Source organism: Limanda limanda, chromosome 10 (genome assembly GCF_963576545.1).
Source record: "Limanda limanda chromosome 10, fLimLim1.1, whole genome shotgun sequence".
NCBI lineage: Eukaryota > Metazoa > Chordata > Actinopteri > Pleuronectiformes > Pleuronectidae > Limanda > Limanda limanda.
This window is the reverse complement of record NC_083645.1, coordinates 22,099,531-22,120,922: the sequence shown is the minus strand read 5'-3', so window position 1 is coordinate 22,120,922 and position 21,392 is coordinate 22,099,531. Positions and strand designations below refer to the sequence as shown.

Sequence of the window (21,392 nt, the reverse complement as noted above, 5' to 3'; positions counted from 1 at the left end):
GACATGTTGACAGGTCGAACGCCGGCTGCAGCTCTCACAATTGAAGGGCTACAGCTATTTAGAGCGGGACATTCGCTCAGAGACGCTCCCATGGTGCTGTGGTGGGGTGAGCTGCACGCGGCTGGAATCCACGTCTGTGTCTGCGTGACGGAGAATTCAAGCCGCGAGGCAGACAGATCTGGGACGTCGAGAAGTAAAAGAAGAACGACTCCCAGAGGTTTTAGTTATTTTTTTTTAATGGCACCAGTAACGTGATTACAAAGGGAGAAAATCATTTATGTATCCTAAATGACGATGACGGGACTGTACAAGATTGTCGATACAAAGATTATCGATAAAATTTTGTATATTCTGTCGGCATATATAAATACAGTATCTTACAATGACATGAACATGGCGTTCGCTACATAGCTTACATTATGACTATAACACAAAATCCACTCATGCAGTATAATGCCCAATTATATGAAAAATAACAAACATGATTTGAAGAGAATAAATTAGACGCACACTTATAAGAAGCACAAACCTTTTTGAACGTTGAGACAATTTAGCGTTAACAATGTTTCATGTGCCGAGCTACTTTATGGTCAGAAGCATTTACTCTAATGATCTGATATTTTAATTTCCACACTAATGCCGGTTCATTTACATACTAGTGGTAGGTGCACGTACATACAGTCTGTCTGTTGGCAGTCCCTTAGCTTTGACACATCAAACTCACAGGTTTGAACATGTAACATGAGAACAATGGAAGAAATGAGTGACGTTTTCATCCTTCCAATAACATCTGGGTTTATTCTTATCTTCATTCAGGAGCGTGGACTTCTCAGTACGAGAGCAGGACTTAGGTTCAGATTTGAAATGCATGAGATGCTGTTAATGTTACCTGTCGTACAGTTTATGTCTAGATTATCTGTGGGCTGAGTTTACTTTATTAAAAAAAAACATGTCTGTCAGTACAATCACATCGAGAACTCCACAGGTATCAAACTAATTTTCTTGAGGGCAACTTCAAAACGTACCTCTGTGAGCATTATTTTAACAAAATGGGCGTATATTTATTTATCCATATTCATACACTTGTACATTTCTGTATTTGAGTTTAAAGATTTATGTGCAAAAATATATGCTGAAGAAAACGATCCCATGTGCAACCAGGTGATTTCAATAGATCACTTCCTGTCACATGGCTGTTTAAAGTTCTCACTGTTGTACTTCAGACGTCCTGGAGAACGCCTGCTGTTTACTAAATACAGTACAAATATATAAAACTACATAACGAGCCTACAGCTTCTTTCATATTTCACATATATACAGTACATTTCTACATTTCCCCACATTTTGTATCTTATTAAAACGTCTCTGCGCAGCTGCCTCACTTCTGAGTGAGAGAAACCTGTAACGTAAAACAGCTGAGAGCTAAATCTTATCACAGCGTATCGTTTTACACAGTTTTCATTTAGTGGTCAGATTCACGAACACACAGGAACGAGGAGATGGAAACCTGAGAAAGAGCAAGTCTGGTGTGGATGGCTGTGGACTGAGGGGGTTTGTTAACCTCCACCGGGGACGTTTTTCACTTTTCATCATGTTTTGGGATATTTTCCCCAATTTAAAAGCAAATAATTAATGGATATTGATGAAAAATATTTTTGTGTAAAGTTTGTGAAATTAGTGGTAAAGACGAGTTTATAAATGTGCTACCGCGGCTCTAAATGTAATGAAAACTAAACTGAAAGTCAGTTAAGTTACCAGTTATACAGCATTATTTTACCTTTAAAGTATTTGTAAGGTGTTGATGATAACATTTGGGTCATCAGGGTTATTGAAGGCACTGCAGTTGAAAATTCAATATGTCGAAGAATGCACCTTTTTAAAAAGTTGCAATAAACGTTTAAGGAGGGAAAAATCAATCAAGCTGAGTCAGTTCAGTTTGAAAGAGGTTCAGGTATTTCAATAAGTGAACTCGAAACCTCTGGCAGTGTCGGAGCTTTGGAATTGAGTGAATATGAAACCATGGTGATCCAATTGTACTCAGATAAAGAGAAAATCTAAATGTTGAGATATTTGTAGAAGTTTGTAAAGTGAGCGTCAACTCTACAGACGACTGAATAAAAGATCTACCAGACAGGTTTATGAAATGTGAAGACACTCAGCTACAGATAGTCTGAAGAACAGCTCGACCTGTGAGGTGCCTGAAGAGATGACGTTTGCAAGTCTCATCCTCGAGTTACATAGTTTAAGTCGCTTTTCTTTTTTTCGAGCCCTCTAAACCATATAGCAGATTAACAAGGACCTGTGATTTATCCACAGAGCCGAGTGTGAGCCGGGAAATCTGGAAGCAATTCTCCGGAGGCAGCGTTTTTACACCGAGGCCTCGTGGATGATCCCTTTGTGCCTATGACACACGACGAGAGCCGATATCCTTCAAACCCCTCTCGCAAGTCTGCAAGCATCAAACACAATCCGCTAAGGGAGACAATGCAAACAGGAAATGCCACCATTCTGCAGGAAGTAGAAAAGGGGGCGGAAAGGACTTATCGAGAGTCTGGAGAGATCTAATGATTACTTCCGCAACCGCTGTCGGGAGAGGGGGTCCCTGGTTTTAGCAGAAATCCCATCGTAGCTGCAGAGAGATTGAAATCAGCTCTTTTCCAGCAGATAGAAGCTGGAACACTTATGAGAGCAGCTGTCGGCCTGAAGGAAAACCCGGTGGCCTGATCTCTGCTGGGGGTGCGGGCTCTGAGGAGTCAGTCTCCAGTCCTGGTTCTTATGGCTCAGTCGGGCCGATATACTCTGAAGCTACGCTATTACATTACACACATGCTATATGTTCTTTATAGATTATCCAGGAACGACGTAGCATGCTAAAAGCCGTATAATCATATTCCACTATATACACGAGTAGCTATATTTGGAGGCTGGTAGTGAACAGTGAGCTGTGATCATACTGAGGAGGTTGTGGTTGTACTGAAAGAACAGAGGCAGATAAATTGCTGGTTTGCTGTAAAAAAACTGTGAGTTCCCTGTTGCCTCATGAGGCCTTTGAGCAACACGGTGAGAGATTTATACATTTACACAGGAGGCTCTAATCCACAGGAGGTTCGATTCAAACAGGTTCTTTGGGTTTTTTCTCTGCGATGATGTGGTTCAAAAATAAAGATCTTTGTGTTCTCTCTTTACATTCTTCATCGTTTGTGTCTCGAGTCCACGGCTGCAGCAAAGTGAGGAAGAAATGCGGGATCCCGTGTCTCTTTGCATGTGGTTTTTCCGTGCACGTCAGCAGTTAGTGTGGACTGTGGGAGTCTGCATGCACAGGAACATGCTCACCCGAGAGTTGAAGGTGAAAAACACCCAACGCTCGCTGCCGTAGCCTCGCTGCTAACACTGGTAGTGAATGTGCTGGTGCTGGTGCACTTTCCCGTCCACGTGCGAATGCGTGTGCGTGTGAATATCCGTGTAGATCTTGGGGTAGACCTTCGGAGCCGCCGGCGCCCCCCCCTGAGCCTGGAGCAGCTGCTGATGGGCGACGTAGTCCTCGTACGAAACGGAATCTTTATCCCCGTTGGACGGCTGGGCGGGCAGCGTCGGGCAGGCTCGCTCGCGATTGGCCGCCGGTAGACGCTGGGGGGCGGGCAGAGCGGAGGAGGAAGACGGGGAGGAGGAGGAGGAGCAGGTGCGTTTTGATTGGCAGAACCAGAGGAGGGCGGTGCCTAGGATGAAGGCGACGCCTGCGGGTATTCCAATAATGACGGGCCAGGGGAGGCCTGGGGAGGTCGCCGTGATGACAGAGTTGAGTTGGGGCTTCAGATCTGTGAAAGAGGAAAATAGGAATTAATATTTTTGTGTGAACTTGCTGCTTAACTTATATTTACCATATTTTAGCTCATTTGTTTGCTGTTGTCACCGTCTCCAATTCAAGATTATTTTCGTTGCCAGCAGCTGATTCTACAGCTGCTGGCAACACGGCAATTATTTGTTATTTTGCCAAGAATAAGAAAATATAATGTATCCTGCCTTCACATTAGTAACGATGGTTTAAAGAAAACTAAGTTCTCTGCCCCTATTCAAACCCGCTGGTCAACCATCTTCCGCTCTGGTGTTTTAAACCAGAGGAATAAATACACTTTGATGTTATCTTGTCTGGTTCTTCCTCTGACCTGGTAGCACGGTGAGGTAAGCGCTCCTGAAGCTGTAGCCCATGGTGTTGGCTCCCAGGCAGATGTACATGCCAGCGTCCTCCTCCTTGGCTCTGGTTATCAGCAGCTTGTTGAGGTAAGAGCCATCCGGGCGCGACCACACCTCTCCTGTCGGCAGCACCACAAAGCGATGGTCTCCAACCTTTGAAAGAAAAGCAAACAAATGCATTGATTCATTCACTCAGATTACAGGTAACCTGTTGCAGTGTTTTTTTTGGGCAGCCGGTGCTCGTACCTCTATGGTGGAGTTGAATTTGTTCTCGTCCCCGGCCTCGACTCTTTTCAGCCACTGGATGACCGGCTTGACGTCACTGCGGACTTTGCACTGGAACGACGTGGTTCCTCCGTAGTCCACGGTGGTGTTGACAGGGTGAGTGCCGGTCAGGATGGGTTTAGAGTTGGTACGCTCTGCAAGACACACACACACAGAGGGAAAGAAAGAAGAATATTAATTAAATTTTTCTAGACTGGAGACTGTGCTGCATGTGGAGCATCTGTCCAGTATTCACAGACACTTCCTGCAATATTGTCCTTATAATGCATCAGAGGGTGGAGTAATACAAGTGGTTCCAACACTACCTTTATCCATCGGGTTGGTAAGTAAACCATCAGAAGCTATTGTGATTTGTTTGCATTAAGATTAAAGGCTTCGTTTATCTCTGTTGCAACAGGAAAGCAGTAAATTGAGCAATTTCCTAATCCTTGAAAAACCAAAAATTCACTAGATTTTTCAGTTTCTTCAATAAGATTTCTATAAAAAACTGGAAAACTGTGGGTCTCAGTCTCCAGAGTGTTAACTTAAAGAGGCGGGTTTATTGTTGTATACTTAAACTTGTCGATTTCAGCTGTGATCATAATTAAAATCACAGAGAGGAAAGACTTTACTCTGTTTACTCAACGTATTTGAACCGAGTGAAACACACTGTGGTGCTGAGAGAATGTGATATGTTTTGAAAGCATTATTTGAACAGTATCTGCTGCATTCAAGCACCACATCCTCCGTCTCAGCTGAAGACACACAAACAGATCCCTTATCTTCAGCGCCGCCTTTTCTCTCTCAGAATAAACACACCTGCCCGAGACTTTCAATGGTCTCCTCCTCAGAATCTGTTCATGCAATCTCACGGGGACATAACACGAGAGAATTCACACGATTTTTCTCTTTTTCAGCAGCTGTTTTCAACCTGGTCTTGAGCAGAAGTTAAAAGGTTAATCTTCAGTTTGGGTTTTGTTAGAGGATGAATTCATGAAGCTGGAGAGAACAGTTTCTAAAGTGTCAGTGACTGAAGGAGGAGGAAAAAGGTGACGGAGAAAAGTTGCAGGTTTAACATTTTGCAGCGCTTGCTTGGTTTTCTTTGTTGTTCTGGTTGACATGGTTACCATACCCCACATGAAAACAACACGGAAAGTCACTAAGGCAGAGGGGAAAGTGAAAAGCAAAAGTTTATGTGACGACTTTGGGCAATGATTTTTATTTTTAGTAGTAAATAAATTCTTTAGAACACGGATTCCCAAACTTTTTCAGCCTCTAACCTTCCAGTTGAAGCTGCCAGAGACATGGGACTCCCATTATCCTCAGAGTTGGTTCAAACATAGAAAACACAATTACATGAGCTAGTTTCTCTCAGTGTTTCCTGTAATTCAGAATGGTGCAGCTGAATAACTTGCATTTCATTTATTTAATCCAAACATGATCTAAATCTCATATGTGTGTGCCGCTTAACCAGGTGCAAACCCATTCACCACCATCTGATAACTTATTCTATTTAAGAATTCCGTGCATGTCGTTCAACTGTATTTTTGGATTTATTATGTTTCGTAAGAGCCTCTCAGGTTTTCTCCTGAACTCCATTATTTATAGTTTTCTCTCTAACAGCAGTGAATGATTGACAGCTGAGTAGATCTCGACTGATAGAGAAAATATCACATTTGACATAAGCGAGCAGCAGATTGATTTAATCCCTGTGTGTGTGTGTGTGTGTGTGTGTGTGTGTGTGTGTGTGTGTGTGTGTGTGTGTGTGTGTGTGTGCATGAATGTCTTTGAGGAAAGACTACAGCTGTAGTTTAATGTACAGCAGATGTGGTGAGTAAAGTGAGAGTCAGGGAAGTTTGATTCTCTCCACAGAGCTGTAACACACAATAACCTACAGTTCAGAACACACACACACACACAGACACACGCACACACACACACACACACACAGAAACTTCAACGCCAACACTCCACCAAACACCTCAACATTAAATCAACCAGCGTAAAAGAAACAGGTTTTGCAGTTTTCCAACGCGAACACATCGAAAAACACTCACATTCTGCTCTGAACAGTAGAAGCAGGTCTTTCTTTAGAGAGAAACTGCAGCTGGTTGATCCAGCTCCAAATTCCACACTCACTCCAATGATGTTAATTGACAGAGACTGGTGGAGATCGATAAATGCCACTGATGCAAAAGAAGACTTATAAAAACTATTTAAAACCTCTATATTTTTAACCTTATGCGCTTGGGGCACAGGTCACAGGTTGAGGTCGGGACGGTGGTTCTACGACAAAACCTTGAGCACTTGAGCGTTTAGGATCGTAGTTTAAAATCGTTGTTGACACAAGAGCCCGGCAGAATCATTGGTTGCTGATAATAATGGCAGGTTTGAGCCTTTTATAGGCATCAGTGTTTGTTAATATGCGCTGATATGAAAACTGGAATTTTTACGGAATAAACAACCAGGAAAAACAACGGTGGTGTAATTTCCACAACAGATTTGTGAGTCTGAGTCAAGACTTTCCATGTGTAGTATTTGATGGAGTAAGAAAACTGATGACTGACCATTGTCTTCAAGTCTTTTTCTCTTCAAACCAGAAGGAAATCTAAACTCAGCTCTTTTCTGAGCACAAAGACGCATCACTTTGCCAACAAATCATTTCAACGGCTGAAAAGTTAATGATGGGGCCCTCCACCATATGATCTTAGACGTTTTTACATAATCACTGTATTGTGAGTGAGAATGGAAACAGAACCCTGCAATTAGGTCCGGCAGGCCTCTCTGTCAAACAACAATCTACATCCTGTGTTCACAGTAGTGTACAGTATGTTATTGTTTGGGTGAGAGACACAGTGTATCATGTGCCAGCCGGGACACTTCGCAACTCACGCACCACAATTCCAAGAATGTACTTTCCGATATGTCACGACATGAAGTGACCACATGCTCCACATCATTCACAATCTTACACGCACATTTTCAGGATGTTTCAATGGTAGAGCTGAAATGATCGACTACAGACAATAACCATTTTGCCTGTTATCTGCTTTTAACTTTAGTCAAATGATGTGTATGTATGTACATATGTTTAATCTCATTATGACGTCTTATTGGAGATTTAACTGCATGTAATCAAAATGGAGCTATGAGTAAGTCACACTTTAGGGGTGAGGAAGAACATTTTTGCTTCATGTTTTAAGGGAAATTGATATAATGAAGTTTTTGGATAGACGCAAACATCTTAATTTAGATCTTTTCCAAAAGCTTGCTGGAGCATTGGACATATAACACAGTGGACGGGAATATAAATGTGAATATGAATGGACCATTTCTATTAACTTCTATATTTGTGAGTTCTTCTCTCTGAAATACAGAGAAATGGTTATTTAATGGACTGACCCTATAAATGATGCTTATAAATCATGGTGGACTCACGTATGACTTCCACTTTGTAGGTGGCGTTGATCTCTCCTGCTCGGTTGGAGACGTGGCAGGTGTATTTGCCGCTGTTCTCCGGGGTCAGGTTCTTCAAACTCAGAGTCCACCTCTTCTTCTTCCCGTCTTTCCCGCCGTCTTCTTCCGCCAGCGGCCGACTGTCCTTCAGCCAGACGATGTCGGGCCGAGGGTTCCCGCTGGCCGTGCACTTCAGACGCACCGAGCTGCCCACCGGGCGAGCGATCACACGCTTCCTCATCTTTGCCGGCTGGGTGAAACGTGGACGCACTGAATGAGGGAAAGAGGGACACGGGAGAAGAATTGAAACACTGACCACAGATCTTTTATTGTAAAATAAGTTTGACAGTTATTAGCTGCTTGGAGCATAAAGTTAGAATATCAACGACAAAAAAATCCCCTCTTTCGGCCACTGAGCTGATGCAGATGCGTAAAAGAGAAGAGAAGAAAAGGAGAGAACAGAGGGAGCAGGAGAAGAAATATAAATGGTTTAAAGAGCAGTTTTATATTTACAAGCACAGTTCTGTTCTTCAGAGCAGAGAAAGAACAACGACTGGCAAAGGAATTCACAAGATTCTTATTTGACACTTTTATTGGACGTAACAAGCGATCAAAGCTCCATCATGTGAAGAGGCAGTGACACGATGGGACGGTTCACGCATGTTTCAAGCCTCCTGTGTTTCAGATTATTTAACTTTTACATTTCCTAGACATTGTTTTCGATACAAGATAAATTAACATTTTATTAGCATTTTGTAGAGACAATGCTTTTATTTGATTATTACAGATTTTACTCTATTCAATAGCTAAACAATTGTCCACAATTTGCAGCAATAAACAGTTGTTTACGTCAATCGCAACAGCAAGTTCGCGACAAGGGCAATAACCACTGATTTGTATTCGGTTCACAAAGAAAACTGCAACCAGCTAATTAACACAGGCCAAGCAGACAACCCCAATTCAGACAGACATGGTTAGAACGGGCACTACACCAGTTTATTTGAATGAGAAGCAAAGCATGTGCACACTCAAATCTCTGAGTGTGTCGCAAGACAAGAGTCTCCTATCTAGATTCTAGAGAGTGGACAGGGCCATGTTGATCCAAACGCACCCCTGCTCTTTGTTATATAGTTAAATATACATCTAAAAAGACATGAAGTGTTTACATCAAATGATTTGGGAGTCATTCATGTTTCCATGTATCAGCCACATTGTAGCAAAGATCAAAGAGATCAAAGGCTCTGAAGCCAACAATCATACTTAACTGACTGAGGAAGAGAAAGTACTGAGATAAGAGCCTGCGACAGAACAACTGCAACAAAGACTTGATTAATCAACAGAGTTTCAGAATATGGGACCGGGACGCAGGAAGATCCAGAAGAACAGCAGGGAGAGGAGACTGAATGAAAACAAGACACGGATGCAGGCTGGGATTGTGTCATTGGAGAGGGAATTGAAGAATGCCAAGGCGATGCAAGGAGACGAGTCTGAGTCTATAGAGTTCCTTAACAATCTCCCCAAGGAGCAGCAGGTTGACATGCAGAAGATACAAGAGGAGTTGATGGAGTACAAGATAAAGGTTGAGGATTTCACCTGGGAAAAAGATGAGCTAGTGGTCAATTTCGAAAGTGAAAAGACCACGCTGGTCGTTAAGAATGATGAGCTCATGGCCAAACTGAAGACCATGCAAATTGAAATCCTGCAGAACAAGGTTGACTACCTCCTTCAAATCAACTCTCTGGAGAATCAGCTATGGAGTGAGTGGTTGGAAAAAGATGTCTGCGTTCAAAGAATCAAGGAGCTGGAGAGTCTGGTTAAAGCTCCACAGGACAAGTTGCTCAATGTGCAGAAGGACGTGCAAAAGAATGTTGAGCTGTTGGAGAAACTGAAGACCATGCAGACTCAGATCCATCAGAGTGAGACTGACTTGGAGCCGAAAGTCAACGCTCTGGGGGATGAGCTCAGGAGTGAACAGTCGGAGGAAAATATCTGCCTTCAAAAAATCCAGGAGCTGGAGAATCTGGTTGGAGCCACAGAGGAGAAGTGGCTCAATGTGCAGAAAGACTTGCATATGAATGTTGAGCTCTTGGAGAAACTCATGGCCATGCAGACTCAGATCCATCAGAGTCAGACTGACTGGGACGTAAAGGTCAACAATCTGAAGAATCCCCAGAGTAGTGAGCAGGTGGAGAAAGAGAGCTTCCTTCAAAAAATCAAGGAGCTGAAGAATCAGGTTAAAGCCACAGATAAGAAGTTGCTCAATTTGCAGGAAGACTCACAAATCAAAGTTCAGAAGATGGAGGAGGATATTAAGTTCCTCACAGGGAAGTCTATTATGCTTCAGGTAAGTGACCTGATCAGCTCAATTTTATTTCAACAATAACTTGGATTGTGAGTTTGTTTCAGATTTAGAGAGAAAATAATGAAACACGTGTCATCTCTGTCTTTTCAGGAGCTGGCCCTCATGTCAGACAGCGACAAGGCCAGAAGAAGAAAGGATGAAAGAAAAGCTCAGAAGGAGGAAGACAAGAGAGTGGAGAAGGAGCTGAAAGAGAAGAAGAAGCAGGAGAAGAGAGACAAAAAGCAAGAAGAGAAGGATCTGAAAGAGAAGAAGAAGCAGGAGAAGACAGAGAAAAAACACACTAAGAAGGAGGAGAAGAAGAACAGAAAGACACAGGATTTTTCAGCCGCTCACCTCTCTCTACACCGATAACCCCGATATACAATATGTCTACTCAGATACTCGACCATTACTGACAAACATTCCTTCCTTGCTCTCCATTACACGTGGCATCTATTGCACTTCTCTCCGTCCTGGGAGAGGGATCCGTCACATGTGGCTCTCTCTGAGGTTTCTACCTTCTTTTTCTCTAGTTAAAAGTGTTTTGTTTTTCCTTAATCTTGTTGAGGGTTAAGTACAGAGGATGTCACACCTTGTTAAAGCCCTATGAGACTAATTGTGATTTGTGAATATGGGCTATACAAATAAAAAAATATTTGAAATTTGATTTGATTTTAGAATATAGGATTAGATGGTGAATATTCCATGTGAGTATCAGTTCGTATATCGACTGATATTCCAAAAAAATATCTTGAAAATATTTGTTTCCATGTCGCCCAGCTCTACCTCCCCCCCCCCTTCCCTCCACGCACCCATGCTCCTCCAAATATGGTTTCAAAAGACCAAGATGACGCTGGACAAAAATCCAAGGCTTCACGTCAGATATGCTCCATCTTATTAACAGATAAATTTAAAATATTACGTGAAATGTCAATACATTTTTCAGTATGTGACCAAAAATGTCCACAGTATGTGACGACGGGACTTCACTGTTGGCTGCTAAATAATGACACAAGGTCCCTCTTGGACAGCATGGAGCAAAATAATGATCACACTCACACGCACAAATATAGACACAGCAGATTTGTTATTTTCCACTGATCCTGCACCTCTTGGCCCCCGGGTTTGTATGCTTCTGCTGCTCATTAAAAAAAGCCACACATTTGAACTTCAAATCGTTCCGCCGTGGAAGCTCAGTGTGGAACCCACAGCTATGTAACATCACCGTAAATATCCGCTCACGACTCTGTGCACAAGTCGCACAAAGCCAGACAGCGACTGGCATCACACCCAAACCTCCTTTCACCCACGCAAACTCTTTCTCACAAAACACAAAGCCGCCAGTTAACCTCGTACACGCATTCAAACAACCACATCCGTCCATACTGTTGCACGACTTGATCCCTTCAAGCCATTCACGGACACATATTCCTCCTCACAAAGAAATCAAACAGTCAGACAATAACCCCATGCATCTATTCACACACACACACACACACACACACACACACATCGCTCTCTAAAAGAAGTCCGACAATCAACGAGCAGTGAAAACACATCAAAGAGGGGAAAAGAAACTCTCCTGCAGGGAGGGAGGAGAGGAAATCATTCACAGGAGCGCTTGATTTTTACAGCCCTCATGTTCAAGCCACAGCAGATAGCCATCACCCGGGGCGATAAATCACCCTGAAACTACTGCAGTTGCGTTTGTTTCTTTGGACACAGTTATTATTCCAGCTCTGGGTAAACAAACACGGGGAAGAGTTATGTGACGGCTCTGTGCGCTCGGGTCCGGAGGTTTTACTACGGCTGCATTGCTCAGCGGAATATAGCTCCGACCCGAAGCTGGGCCGGCTGACAGAGAAAACATACCCCAAAGGCTTTTAAGTCTCACCTTTGTCCTGCGTGAGTCTTGAGAAAAAGCTACTGGACTACTGCTGAACTGGAGTCAAATGCATCAATACAGCAAAACGCAGAGATTAATAGTTTAATGTTTTGGCAGCGGCTCACTGTCTCGACATAAATTCAACTGCACTTGGTTGAAACAGAAATGAGGACGTGAGCAGCCGGAGCAAAGTGAATCTGATCTGATCTGAGGTGGATTGGATAAAGATGAGACTAGCAAAATACAGTGAGGCGCAATTGAAATGAGCTGATTTATAACGTCTACGCCGAAACCAAATCAAACAGAGGTAGAGGAGAAAACAGATGGAGGGAGCGAGAGAGAGAGAGAGAGAGAGAGAGAGAGAGAGAGAGAGAGAGAGAGAGAGAGAGAGAGAGAGAGAGAGAGAGGGCGAAGTTCGCGTGGAGGTTAAAACACACGCACGGCTGACGGATTGCTGAAAAGCCGACGAAATAAAAACGGGAGTGATGGCAGAAAAATTGAGAACAAAGAGAAAGAGTTAAGACAATAAAACAAAGTGAGGGTAAAAGAGGGGGCACGGAGAGAAAGAAAAACAGAGGGAGGAGAAGTGAAGGCAAACTGAGAAAGTTAAGAGCTAGGAGAGAGCAGAGAGGGGAGGAGGTGAGAGGCAGAGCGGGCGAAAGGGCAGGCTTGTTCTGGGTCTCAGGGGCCGCTTCAACGCCACACTTCACAGTGTAAAAATACTACTCACCCTCCGATATGCCGACTTTGATCAGGGTGCCAGGGAGAGATAGAGTGAAACAGAGTGTGTGTGTGTGTGTGTGTGTGAGAGAGAGAGAGAGAGGGAGAGAGGGAGAGAGACACTTGTGATTCCCAACTTTATATTCAGACACTGAGATTATGGAGATATTAAAGTGAGGTAACTCTGGCTCATGTTGACTCGTGTAGTTGAGGGGAGAACTTGTGTGGGTCTTTGCATTAGAAGTTACATCATGAAGTGAATTTTAATGTCTAGGACCTCAATGGAGATAAGAACTAGACCCTGATCGACGTATCGGTTGAACGATACAATCCTTTCAGAGACATGTCGGTATTTGCATTTATCTTTGCCGATATGAAAACTTATTTTGCAGAATAGAAAATGCAGAAAAAGATGCATTTTATGCCAAAATATTTGTTTTTGCCCAATTCAAGTTCTATTTGTTTGGTTGTTTTTGTGTTGTCTATAGTTATTAATAATTTGTTTATATATAGTTATATATATAAAGTTTATAGTTTATAGTTTATATAATAGTTTGTAGGTAAACTGTAAATTATCAAGCCTCAAATACATTTCTTTGTCATAAAGGTTTGATAACAACATCCGAGGATTCATTGACACTTTATAGACCAATATATCGCTGTTGGAACATTTTAATTCTTAATAGTGGTATAGCTTCAAAAATCCATATTGAATGGGCTTGAGTTTGAGTGTGTGTGTGTGTGTGTGTGTGTGTGGACGTATACACCCTCACCTTCTTGGCTCGGACAGTTTGCAAGGTGTTTATTGTTCAGTCTGCTACTGTATTCCTTTAAAAGTCACACACTCTCCGCTATCCCAAGTGTCCCCTCCAGGCTTCCTTCCTGTACGTGTGAGATTGCTTACCCAGTTTCCCGGCAAGCTCCGGGCCGTGTTCTCCGTCACCATTGGCCGTCGCTGCTCCGCCTCTCGAGCCGGAGTCATCTGGCGAAGGAAGACAAAAAAGTTATGAATAAAACGCAGCGTGGAAGAAAGAGTTCTGACGCAGGAAGAAGAAATATTCCCTTGAACTTTAATTGTGCTGAATGGTCTTTGATGGGTTGATGATTTCTGCACCCATCTGCTGCTCCAGTGAGCTCACGATAAGCATGAATGATGTGCAACACACAGACTGAGCTACGCACTGAGGGGTTGACACGAAGCCTCGGGGGTGGATGGGAGTCAGGAGGAATTTGTCTGTTTTCTATCAGCGGCTGACGGTGGTTTTATACGTAGATGTAGCCGTTTTAATGCGAGGTCACGATGTAGTTCGTTCACCATCGATTTGAAGAAGTTGCAAATTGGAGGCAGACTGATAGAGGTCAGGGAAGTGGGGACGTAAATACCCCTCACGAGTAGGGAATGACAGGTGGATGAGTGGTTAGAAAATCAGGCCGAGTGGCGACTGAAGCCTGAGCTTTGGAAAAATATCTGGACTATAAGGTCTGGAAATTGTCCGACCTCACCGAGCCCTTTAGAATCTCGTCTTTCCAAGTTCACGTCTTCGTCTGTGTCTTTTATGGACTCACTTGGACATTTTCCAAACACTTTACTAGGAGGCTGGAAGGAAGATATAAGGAATTCAATGCACCTGAAGCTAAAGGTCGAAAAGTAAAATGTGAAGCAAAACTGAAAACATGTGACAATTTCTGCACCTCATTAGAGTTCAGACTTACTTTGCAGCCAGAAAACTGCTCAACATGCATCTCAAACTTCTCAGTAATAAACCAGAATCACACTTCTTGTCAAACCAACAAAATCAAATGACAAATAATATGAATCAGTAAATGTGTGGAAAGACTTGGCGCTGCTGCAAATCCCTTGTTTTTAAATTCATACAACTCCCTGACTCAGGCCTACGAGTAAATATTTTGTCTTGAATGTCTAAAAAGAGGAACAATTATTAGATTCTTTCCAAAATTACCTTCATAGGAAAAACAACACGGTACAGAGAAGAAATTCTGTTTTGAAAACCTTCACTCGTCTAAATATCGTTCTCCAGGATCACATTTCTGTTAATCACAGTTTTCCGACCATCACCATTTCCACTGATTAAGAAAAAGATGCAAACATCTGTCTGGACCTTCCTGCTTTAGGCTCCACTCGAAGATGGAACCAATGTATCCGAGGGGCCCTGTAACAGGAAGCTGGGGAGGACTCATACAGTGCAACGTCAGATCTGTCATAATACATGGGGGGTGGGTCGGTGGGTGGGTGGGGGGTGCAGTTAACTTGGCTTGAACCTGAGACTTCAACCAAAACCTCATGGTCATAGAAATGAAGAGAAACGGACTGGGACCACCTGCAGAAAGCACAGGGAGAGCGAGCTGGTGTAACATGAGATGAATCTGTTTATCATGCTTGATGCACGGAGCAGAGACCACCTGAAAGCTCCGAGCCGTTAATGCGTCACCATGTGGACGATGGAAAGAAAGACGCATTTGAAATGAAAATACGGAGCATGACCTGCATCGCCGGGGCTGGTATTAATAGCTGGGAGGCCGCGCGTGTGTGTGTGTGTGTGAGATATGAATTCCTGGCGTTATTTAACTACATGGTAACTTGAGGTGCTGGTATTCCCGTCCAGCTTCACTCCTCCTTCCCTCCCTCCGAGTCGCCCCCCCCCCCCCCCTTCATCCCTCCTTCCTGCCACATGCAGGCTGTTCTGAGAAAGGGCCGCGCGTTTGAAGCCAAGGTGCGCGGGGGTCTCATCTGAAGGGGGGGGTACACCGTTTGGAAGCTAGCGGGGTAAACCCCCTCACCACACCCCCCTACTCAGGAATGGTGTGAGCCTGTAAACCTGATTTGGAAAGGGGGGGGGCGGTTGGACCACTTCCACTGTCCATATACAATGCAGCCAACAAATCTACAGCATCAAAGTATTTTCTAAATTCAAAACATACTTTAACCGTCTATGTATTAGCAGCTCTATATGGTGATCCAGAGACAAATCAGCCTGATAAAATAATATAAACTACACAAATAGATGAATTTAAAGAGTGAAATTACCAGATAAATGCTTTTGAGATATAGTAAAGATTATATTTGTCCTTGGTCATAAATCCAGAGGATTGTTATATTCTCATTTTTTGATATTCCAATGCAGAGCTACTATTTCCACTGAGGAGGAAAACATCTCCCAACACGTTCAGCACCTTACTCTACATGTTCAGAGAAATGTGGCTGAAGTTTTGTCTCAAGTTTTCACTGACATTTTCAGATCTGTAATATGAGGAGCGGTGTTGAAGAGGGGCCTCCCATGAAAAAACCATAAACAGAACCGACGGCGTTTCAAAGACGAGCGACTGATCAGACCAACAGTTGTGACCGCCGGCTTATTGATGTCCAAACAGAGTTCAGATCCGGCTGTTAACACGTGATGTCACACAGACGACCAGCTGACTCCTCCATTGTCACCTCGGCCGTGACCAGAAGAAGAAGCTTTCATCCAAATGATGTTCAGAGAGCGGAGAGAGAGAGAGCGAGAGAGCGAGATCAGCGCGTGTGGTCGGGCGTCATTAACACCAAGTACGACTTTGTCACCTCAGACTCCGGCCTCAAAAACCTGCTCCTCTATATATACATTATTTTTAATGTTATGGGATGTGACACCTTTTAAAACCTTCAGTGAGTAAAACTCAAACAGCGTATTTCACTGTGAAATCACACGTCTGTCAACAACGCTCGACATCCAGAAAACATCTCAGCCAGCAAGAGTCGGTTTCACACCTCTCTGCAGCTCTGTTATTCCAGTGCACGGTCATGGGGGGGGGGGTGGTGGAGTTAATGTTTCACTGTTTGTTTCGTGTTGAACACTCACACGGAGTAGAAAACATTTTCCTCCGTCCAGACTTCAGCTGCTTTCAATAAACACGTTTTTTGTTCTGATCCCGTTCCACCTTCTCATGTCCGGCCAGATCCTTTGGCGTGAGGTTTTTACGCAGGTTTCACGGCTCTGCTCACAAGAAACATTTGCTCGAAATAGAAAAGACGTTTTTTCATTTTTCGTGGCTGCGGTGCAAGGGGTTGATGTTTCACCCCCTTAAAGCTTCAGCTTAAAACTCTCCTCAAATTAATGCTGACTCACATGAGCCCTGATGCATTTTTTAGTTATGTTGCTGTAGACGAATGTGGAAAGCAGACGAACTCCCATGATGCACTGAAGAACGGTTTGTGCTTTTCCTCCCAGTCCTGATTCTGCCGTCGTCTACAAAGCTGCAAGTTCTTGTCTTTACTTTTGACCAACGTGTACCATCATAAAGTTATACAGTTCTTGGAGAGGTGGGATGTTTTTTAATGTGAACATGCAGCACTGTTCATAAAAACAACAAAATATGATTAGCTTTGTGTCGAGTATCATTATTTTAAAGATATTAACTAGCATTTTTCTTGCTTACATTTAAAACGATTGCTGAACTACTGATCCGGTTTCCGATTTCCATGAAATATTGTGGAGAGGTGGAGCAAAACATTGGGAGCCCTCTCTAGTATCTCAACAACAAATTTTATTTTATTTTTTGTATTTTATTTATTTTATTTATTTATTTATTTTTTAATGTAATGTAAAGTATGTAATGGTTTAATTATGCAATTATTTTACTTTTTTCTTGTCAGTGGGTGGGAAGGGTCAAGGGTTAATTGTGGTTCATAGAAGCCGTTCTGGCTCAGTTTAAGCACATTGTTGTTATCATCATACATCGTGTAGGACATCCTACTGCTATTTTCTACCTCATAGAATTTTTGTATACACTGTATGTTTGAGTTATTGCTGTATGTGAATGAAAAAACAAATAAAAAGATGTTTAAAAAAAACTAACATTGGGAGCAAATCTACAAAAACGGCCAAATCAAGGGTTAATAAAAAATCTTCTGTCTCTAAGTTCCCTCCTGGATGGTTTGTGTGTCAGCAGGAACTACTCAACTGATTTCAACCAAACCTGGTGGAGGGCGGGGGGGCCCAGGAAGAACACATTCACATTTTAGTGCAGATGAAGATTCAGGGGTGAATCCATGAAATATTACTGGAACACTTCCCTTTTTATTTTATACTGCTCTACTATAAGAACTTGAACATAACGTGTAGGACAATTGGGTATTGGTGAAGGTTTACAATCCACTGAGAGCCATTTTAATTAAAACTTTAAAACCAAAGTTTGTTTATTTCTCTATCTCTCTTTCTCCACAGTCATGCTTTGTATCCCTCACTTTTTCATTTTCTGCCTGTTTTTCTTTCTTTTGTTTTTCATTCCTATCTCTTTTAATCTGCAGGGGGGAAGTGGTTGAACAGTGTGCTACATTTCACACATTCACTGGCTGGGTACCCCTTGTGTGAGTGTGTGTGTGTGTGTGTGTGTGTATATTTGTATAACCCCTTCTTGTACTTACTTTGAGGTCTGTAGAGAAACAGCAGTGATTGGACCTGAACACGCTCAGAAATACGAGTCCCGAATGTCCAGCGTGTTACTGTATGTGTTTTCCTAAAGGGTCATGTCCTTCCAGGTTTTAATATAGAGACACTGGATATGTGGACAGAACCTCTCTCTGTGTGTGTTTGTGTTAAAGCTCATGTGTGAGGGGGATTGAGATGTTTCTGACCACTGATTGTTGGAGCCCAGGAGCCAAAACCAGCAGTGAGTTCATGTGTCTGACGAACCCAGTGGACTACTGTTGGTCTTACAAACACTGACCAGTGTCTCTACTTCAACATGACAGTGTTTGAGCTGTGGACATAGCGAACAGACATTTTGAGCCTTAATGGTGACAAAACATTGGCTGCAAATACAAACACTTCAGTGACAAGTGAACTTTTTTTCACTATTGGAGTTTGACGTGGCAAAAACGGATAATTACTGTTTAATTTGGCTTTATCTTGAAATTTGGATTCTTAAAACACATTTATAATCTGTTCACAAGTATCTAGATCAACATGACCTTTTCTAAATCATCAATTTATACTTAATCAGTGCTGGTAATGATAATCATGGTATATTTCTGTTAATAATTATTTCAGTTATTGGATTATGCTCTCGGTAGAGTACAGATGAATTGAGTCTTTTTAATGCTTTGACATCTGGTTGCTAATTTAACCATAGTTGAAGTTCAAGCCAAATGTGCGATATGTAAATGATTTGAAATTTTAACAGATTTTCATTTGACTCCAATTTACTTCTCCAACCTAAATAGGAAACTTAATTTGAGAAATCAGTCTCACATTGCGGTCAGATTAGCAGCTCACATTTTTTAGGCGTTTACTCTTTTCTGCCTGTTTCATCGATGTTTTTGAAGTGTCATAACTATTAGCAGATTTGTCTGTGCAAGTTTTAATAATAACTTTTATGAAGAAATAACAATCCCTATGGCTATCTAAAAATTATTATTTTTCAATTTTAACCGGTGCATTTAAACTTTTCCATGTGCTGCAGCGTAACTCTATCCTGAGATTATTAGCCAGCACAATGATCATCACTGAATGAGGAGCAACTCCAATTTGAAAAAAGTCTAACTTCTTTTTTCAAACTTGTGGAGAGATGTGAGAGGATCCTATGACCTCTGACAGGACCACACAGACGGCTGATTACTCTTGGGCTGCAGGACAACCTGATAAATGCTGACTGTGTGCATGAGACAGATGAACTTTGGAACCCCCCACCCCCCCCCTCCTTCGAGGATCCATCCTCCTCCAAAAACCCATCGACTGTAACAAGCAGCAGAACAAACATCATTTGTCCTTCAGCAGTTTGGTTGAACTGTCAGAACCTCGACCTCCCGACTGCAACACACATTATAACTAATTATAACTGAAAACAACCAAACCACATGTGGCCTGGTTCCTTCATGCCTCGTGCTCCGGTGATGGAACAGCACGAGAGAGATGACACATTTTGGAAACTGGCGGGATAAAGAGCGGGACATCCCAACACCTCCCTCCCTGTCTCTCTCTCTCTCTCTCCCTCCTTCTCTCTCTCTGCATATTGCAACATAACACACAGCGTTATTGTAATGAACGATTAGATTTACAAGCTGCGGCTCCTGATCCAACTTGTAATACCGTGGATGCTGTGTGGAAACCTTCTGTCTGCAGAGCGGCTCGTGTTTCACATGTAACTCGCGGCTCCTGTAATCCTCTACGGACAGTAGCTGTTTAATGCAGCTCGGAACAAGCCAAACCACTGATGACAGACTGGGCAGAGCAGAAACCCACACGGATATGAATGTAAAAGTGTTTTTTTTATTAATTTGATTCAGTGAGACCCCACTGTAGAGAAATTAAAAGGTTTAAGGTAAGAAACCATCTGTAGGATGCTAGTCATATTTCAGTGAGTCAAACAGTAAAAACAGTAAGTTAAGGCTCTAACAAACCAAACTGAATTGGTCAAAAAAGTCAAATTTGTTAATGCTCTCTCTTGGGTTTTCAACTGGATCAAATGCACTTATTCTGTGAATGGAAATGTGTCTCAAACGCTGTTTTCAGACATACACTGAACTCAAGATGACTCAAGAAAATGTCAGAATGCTGCAGACTTTCTCCGGAGTTTCTCCTGAACTCTGGAGAATGCTTGAATGAGCCCACATGAGAATACAGCAGGAGATTCAGGATTCACCCAGAGCGACTGGTATTGTTCAACTTTCTAAAACCTGACATACAAAAATCTGAAAAAACTAAAAGAATCCAAATATCTTAAGATGAAAAAGAGGAACCGTACACATCCAAAGTCAAATCTCTGGAGAAAGTTGAGACCCACTTGTGTGAGCCTTCTCCTCAGATCATGTCTGAAAACAGCTTCAGAGGATCCGTCCAAACGTGAGAAATCCTAAACGTTTCGGGATGAAACCAGAGCAGCTACTGTGTTGATCTCATGTGTCAACAGATCCGTCCAAAAAGAAGCAAACTAGGACATGATGAAGGTCACTGGATACAGCTACAAGAGCAGAAAACCTCACTAAGTGGCTCCTTGAAGTGTTTTCTCAAACTAGGTCCAAGGTCAAAAAGGGATCTCTGTGCTCAAGGATGTTGTAATTTGTGGGTAGAACGATTGACTACTCAATTTTAAAAGTAACTGTCTGGAACACTGGCAACGACTTTCATTATTTATTGAGCAAAGATTGATCAAATGTAAGAATTGCTGCGTTTTACATTACTGTACTTTATTGTGGGTGATTGAAGCAGAGTGAGGACGGACTCTAGGAATCTTATAACCATCACGTGCAAAACGCCTCTGTGATCTCCTCCATGTTTAATGTTTCTGGCCGCGTTGAACCTTCGCATTGTGCGATACAAGTGGTGAACTTTTCAAAAGATTAACTGACAATGAAAATAATCAAAAGTTTCACCCGCGATTTTACTGTGGTTTTAAATTCTCTGGTCCCTACAGGGGAGTCGTTTTCCTGTAACCTTTATGCAAGAGCACACACACACACACTTACACTCACACACACACACACACACACACACACACACACACACACACACACACACACACACACACACACACACACAC

The 21,392-nt window shown here is 42.6% G+C and overlaps 1 protein-coding gene across 1 annotated transcript in view; it reads right to left on the bottom strand.

Annotated features, from left to right (window-relative positions):
* Positions 1-218: 218 nt before the first annotated feature.
* The window catches only part of fgfrl1a (fibroblast growth factor receptor like 1a), a 71,267-nt gene continuing 50,093 nt past the window's right edge, over positions 219-21,392 (bottom strand). The window contains exons 4-8 of the mRNA XM_061080291.1: positions 13,762-13,839; positions 7,894-8,181; positions 4,438-4,610; positions 4,164-4,344; positions 219-3,815 (exon numbers count right to left, since the gene is read on the bottom strand). Coding sequence (XP_060936274.1) covers positions 3,385-3,815; positions 4,164-4,344; positions 4,438-4,610; positions 7,894-8,181; positions 13,762-13,839 — 1,151 coding nt within the window. The 3' untranslated portion in view covers positions 219-3,384. The remainder of the gene's footprint in view (positions 3,816-4,163; positions 4,345-4,437; positions 4,611-7,893; positions 8,182-13,761; positions 13,840-21,392) is intronic.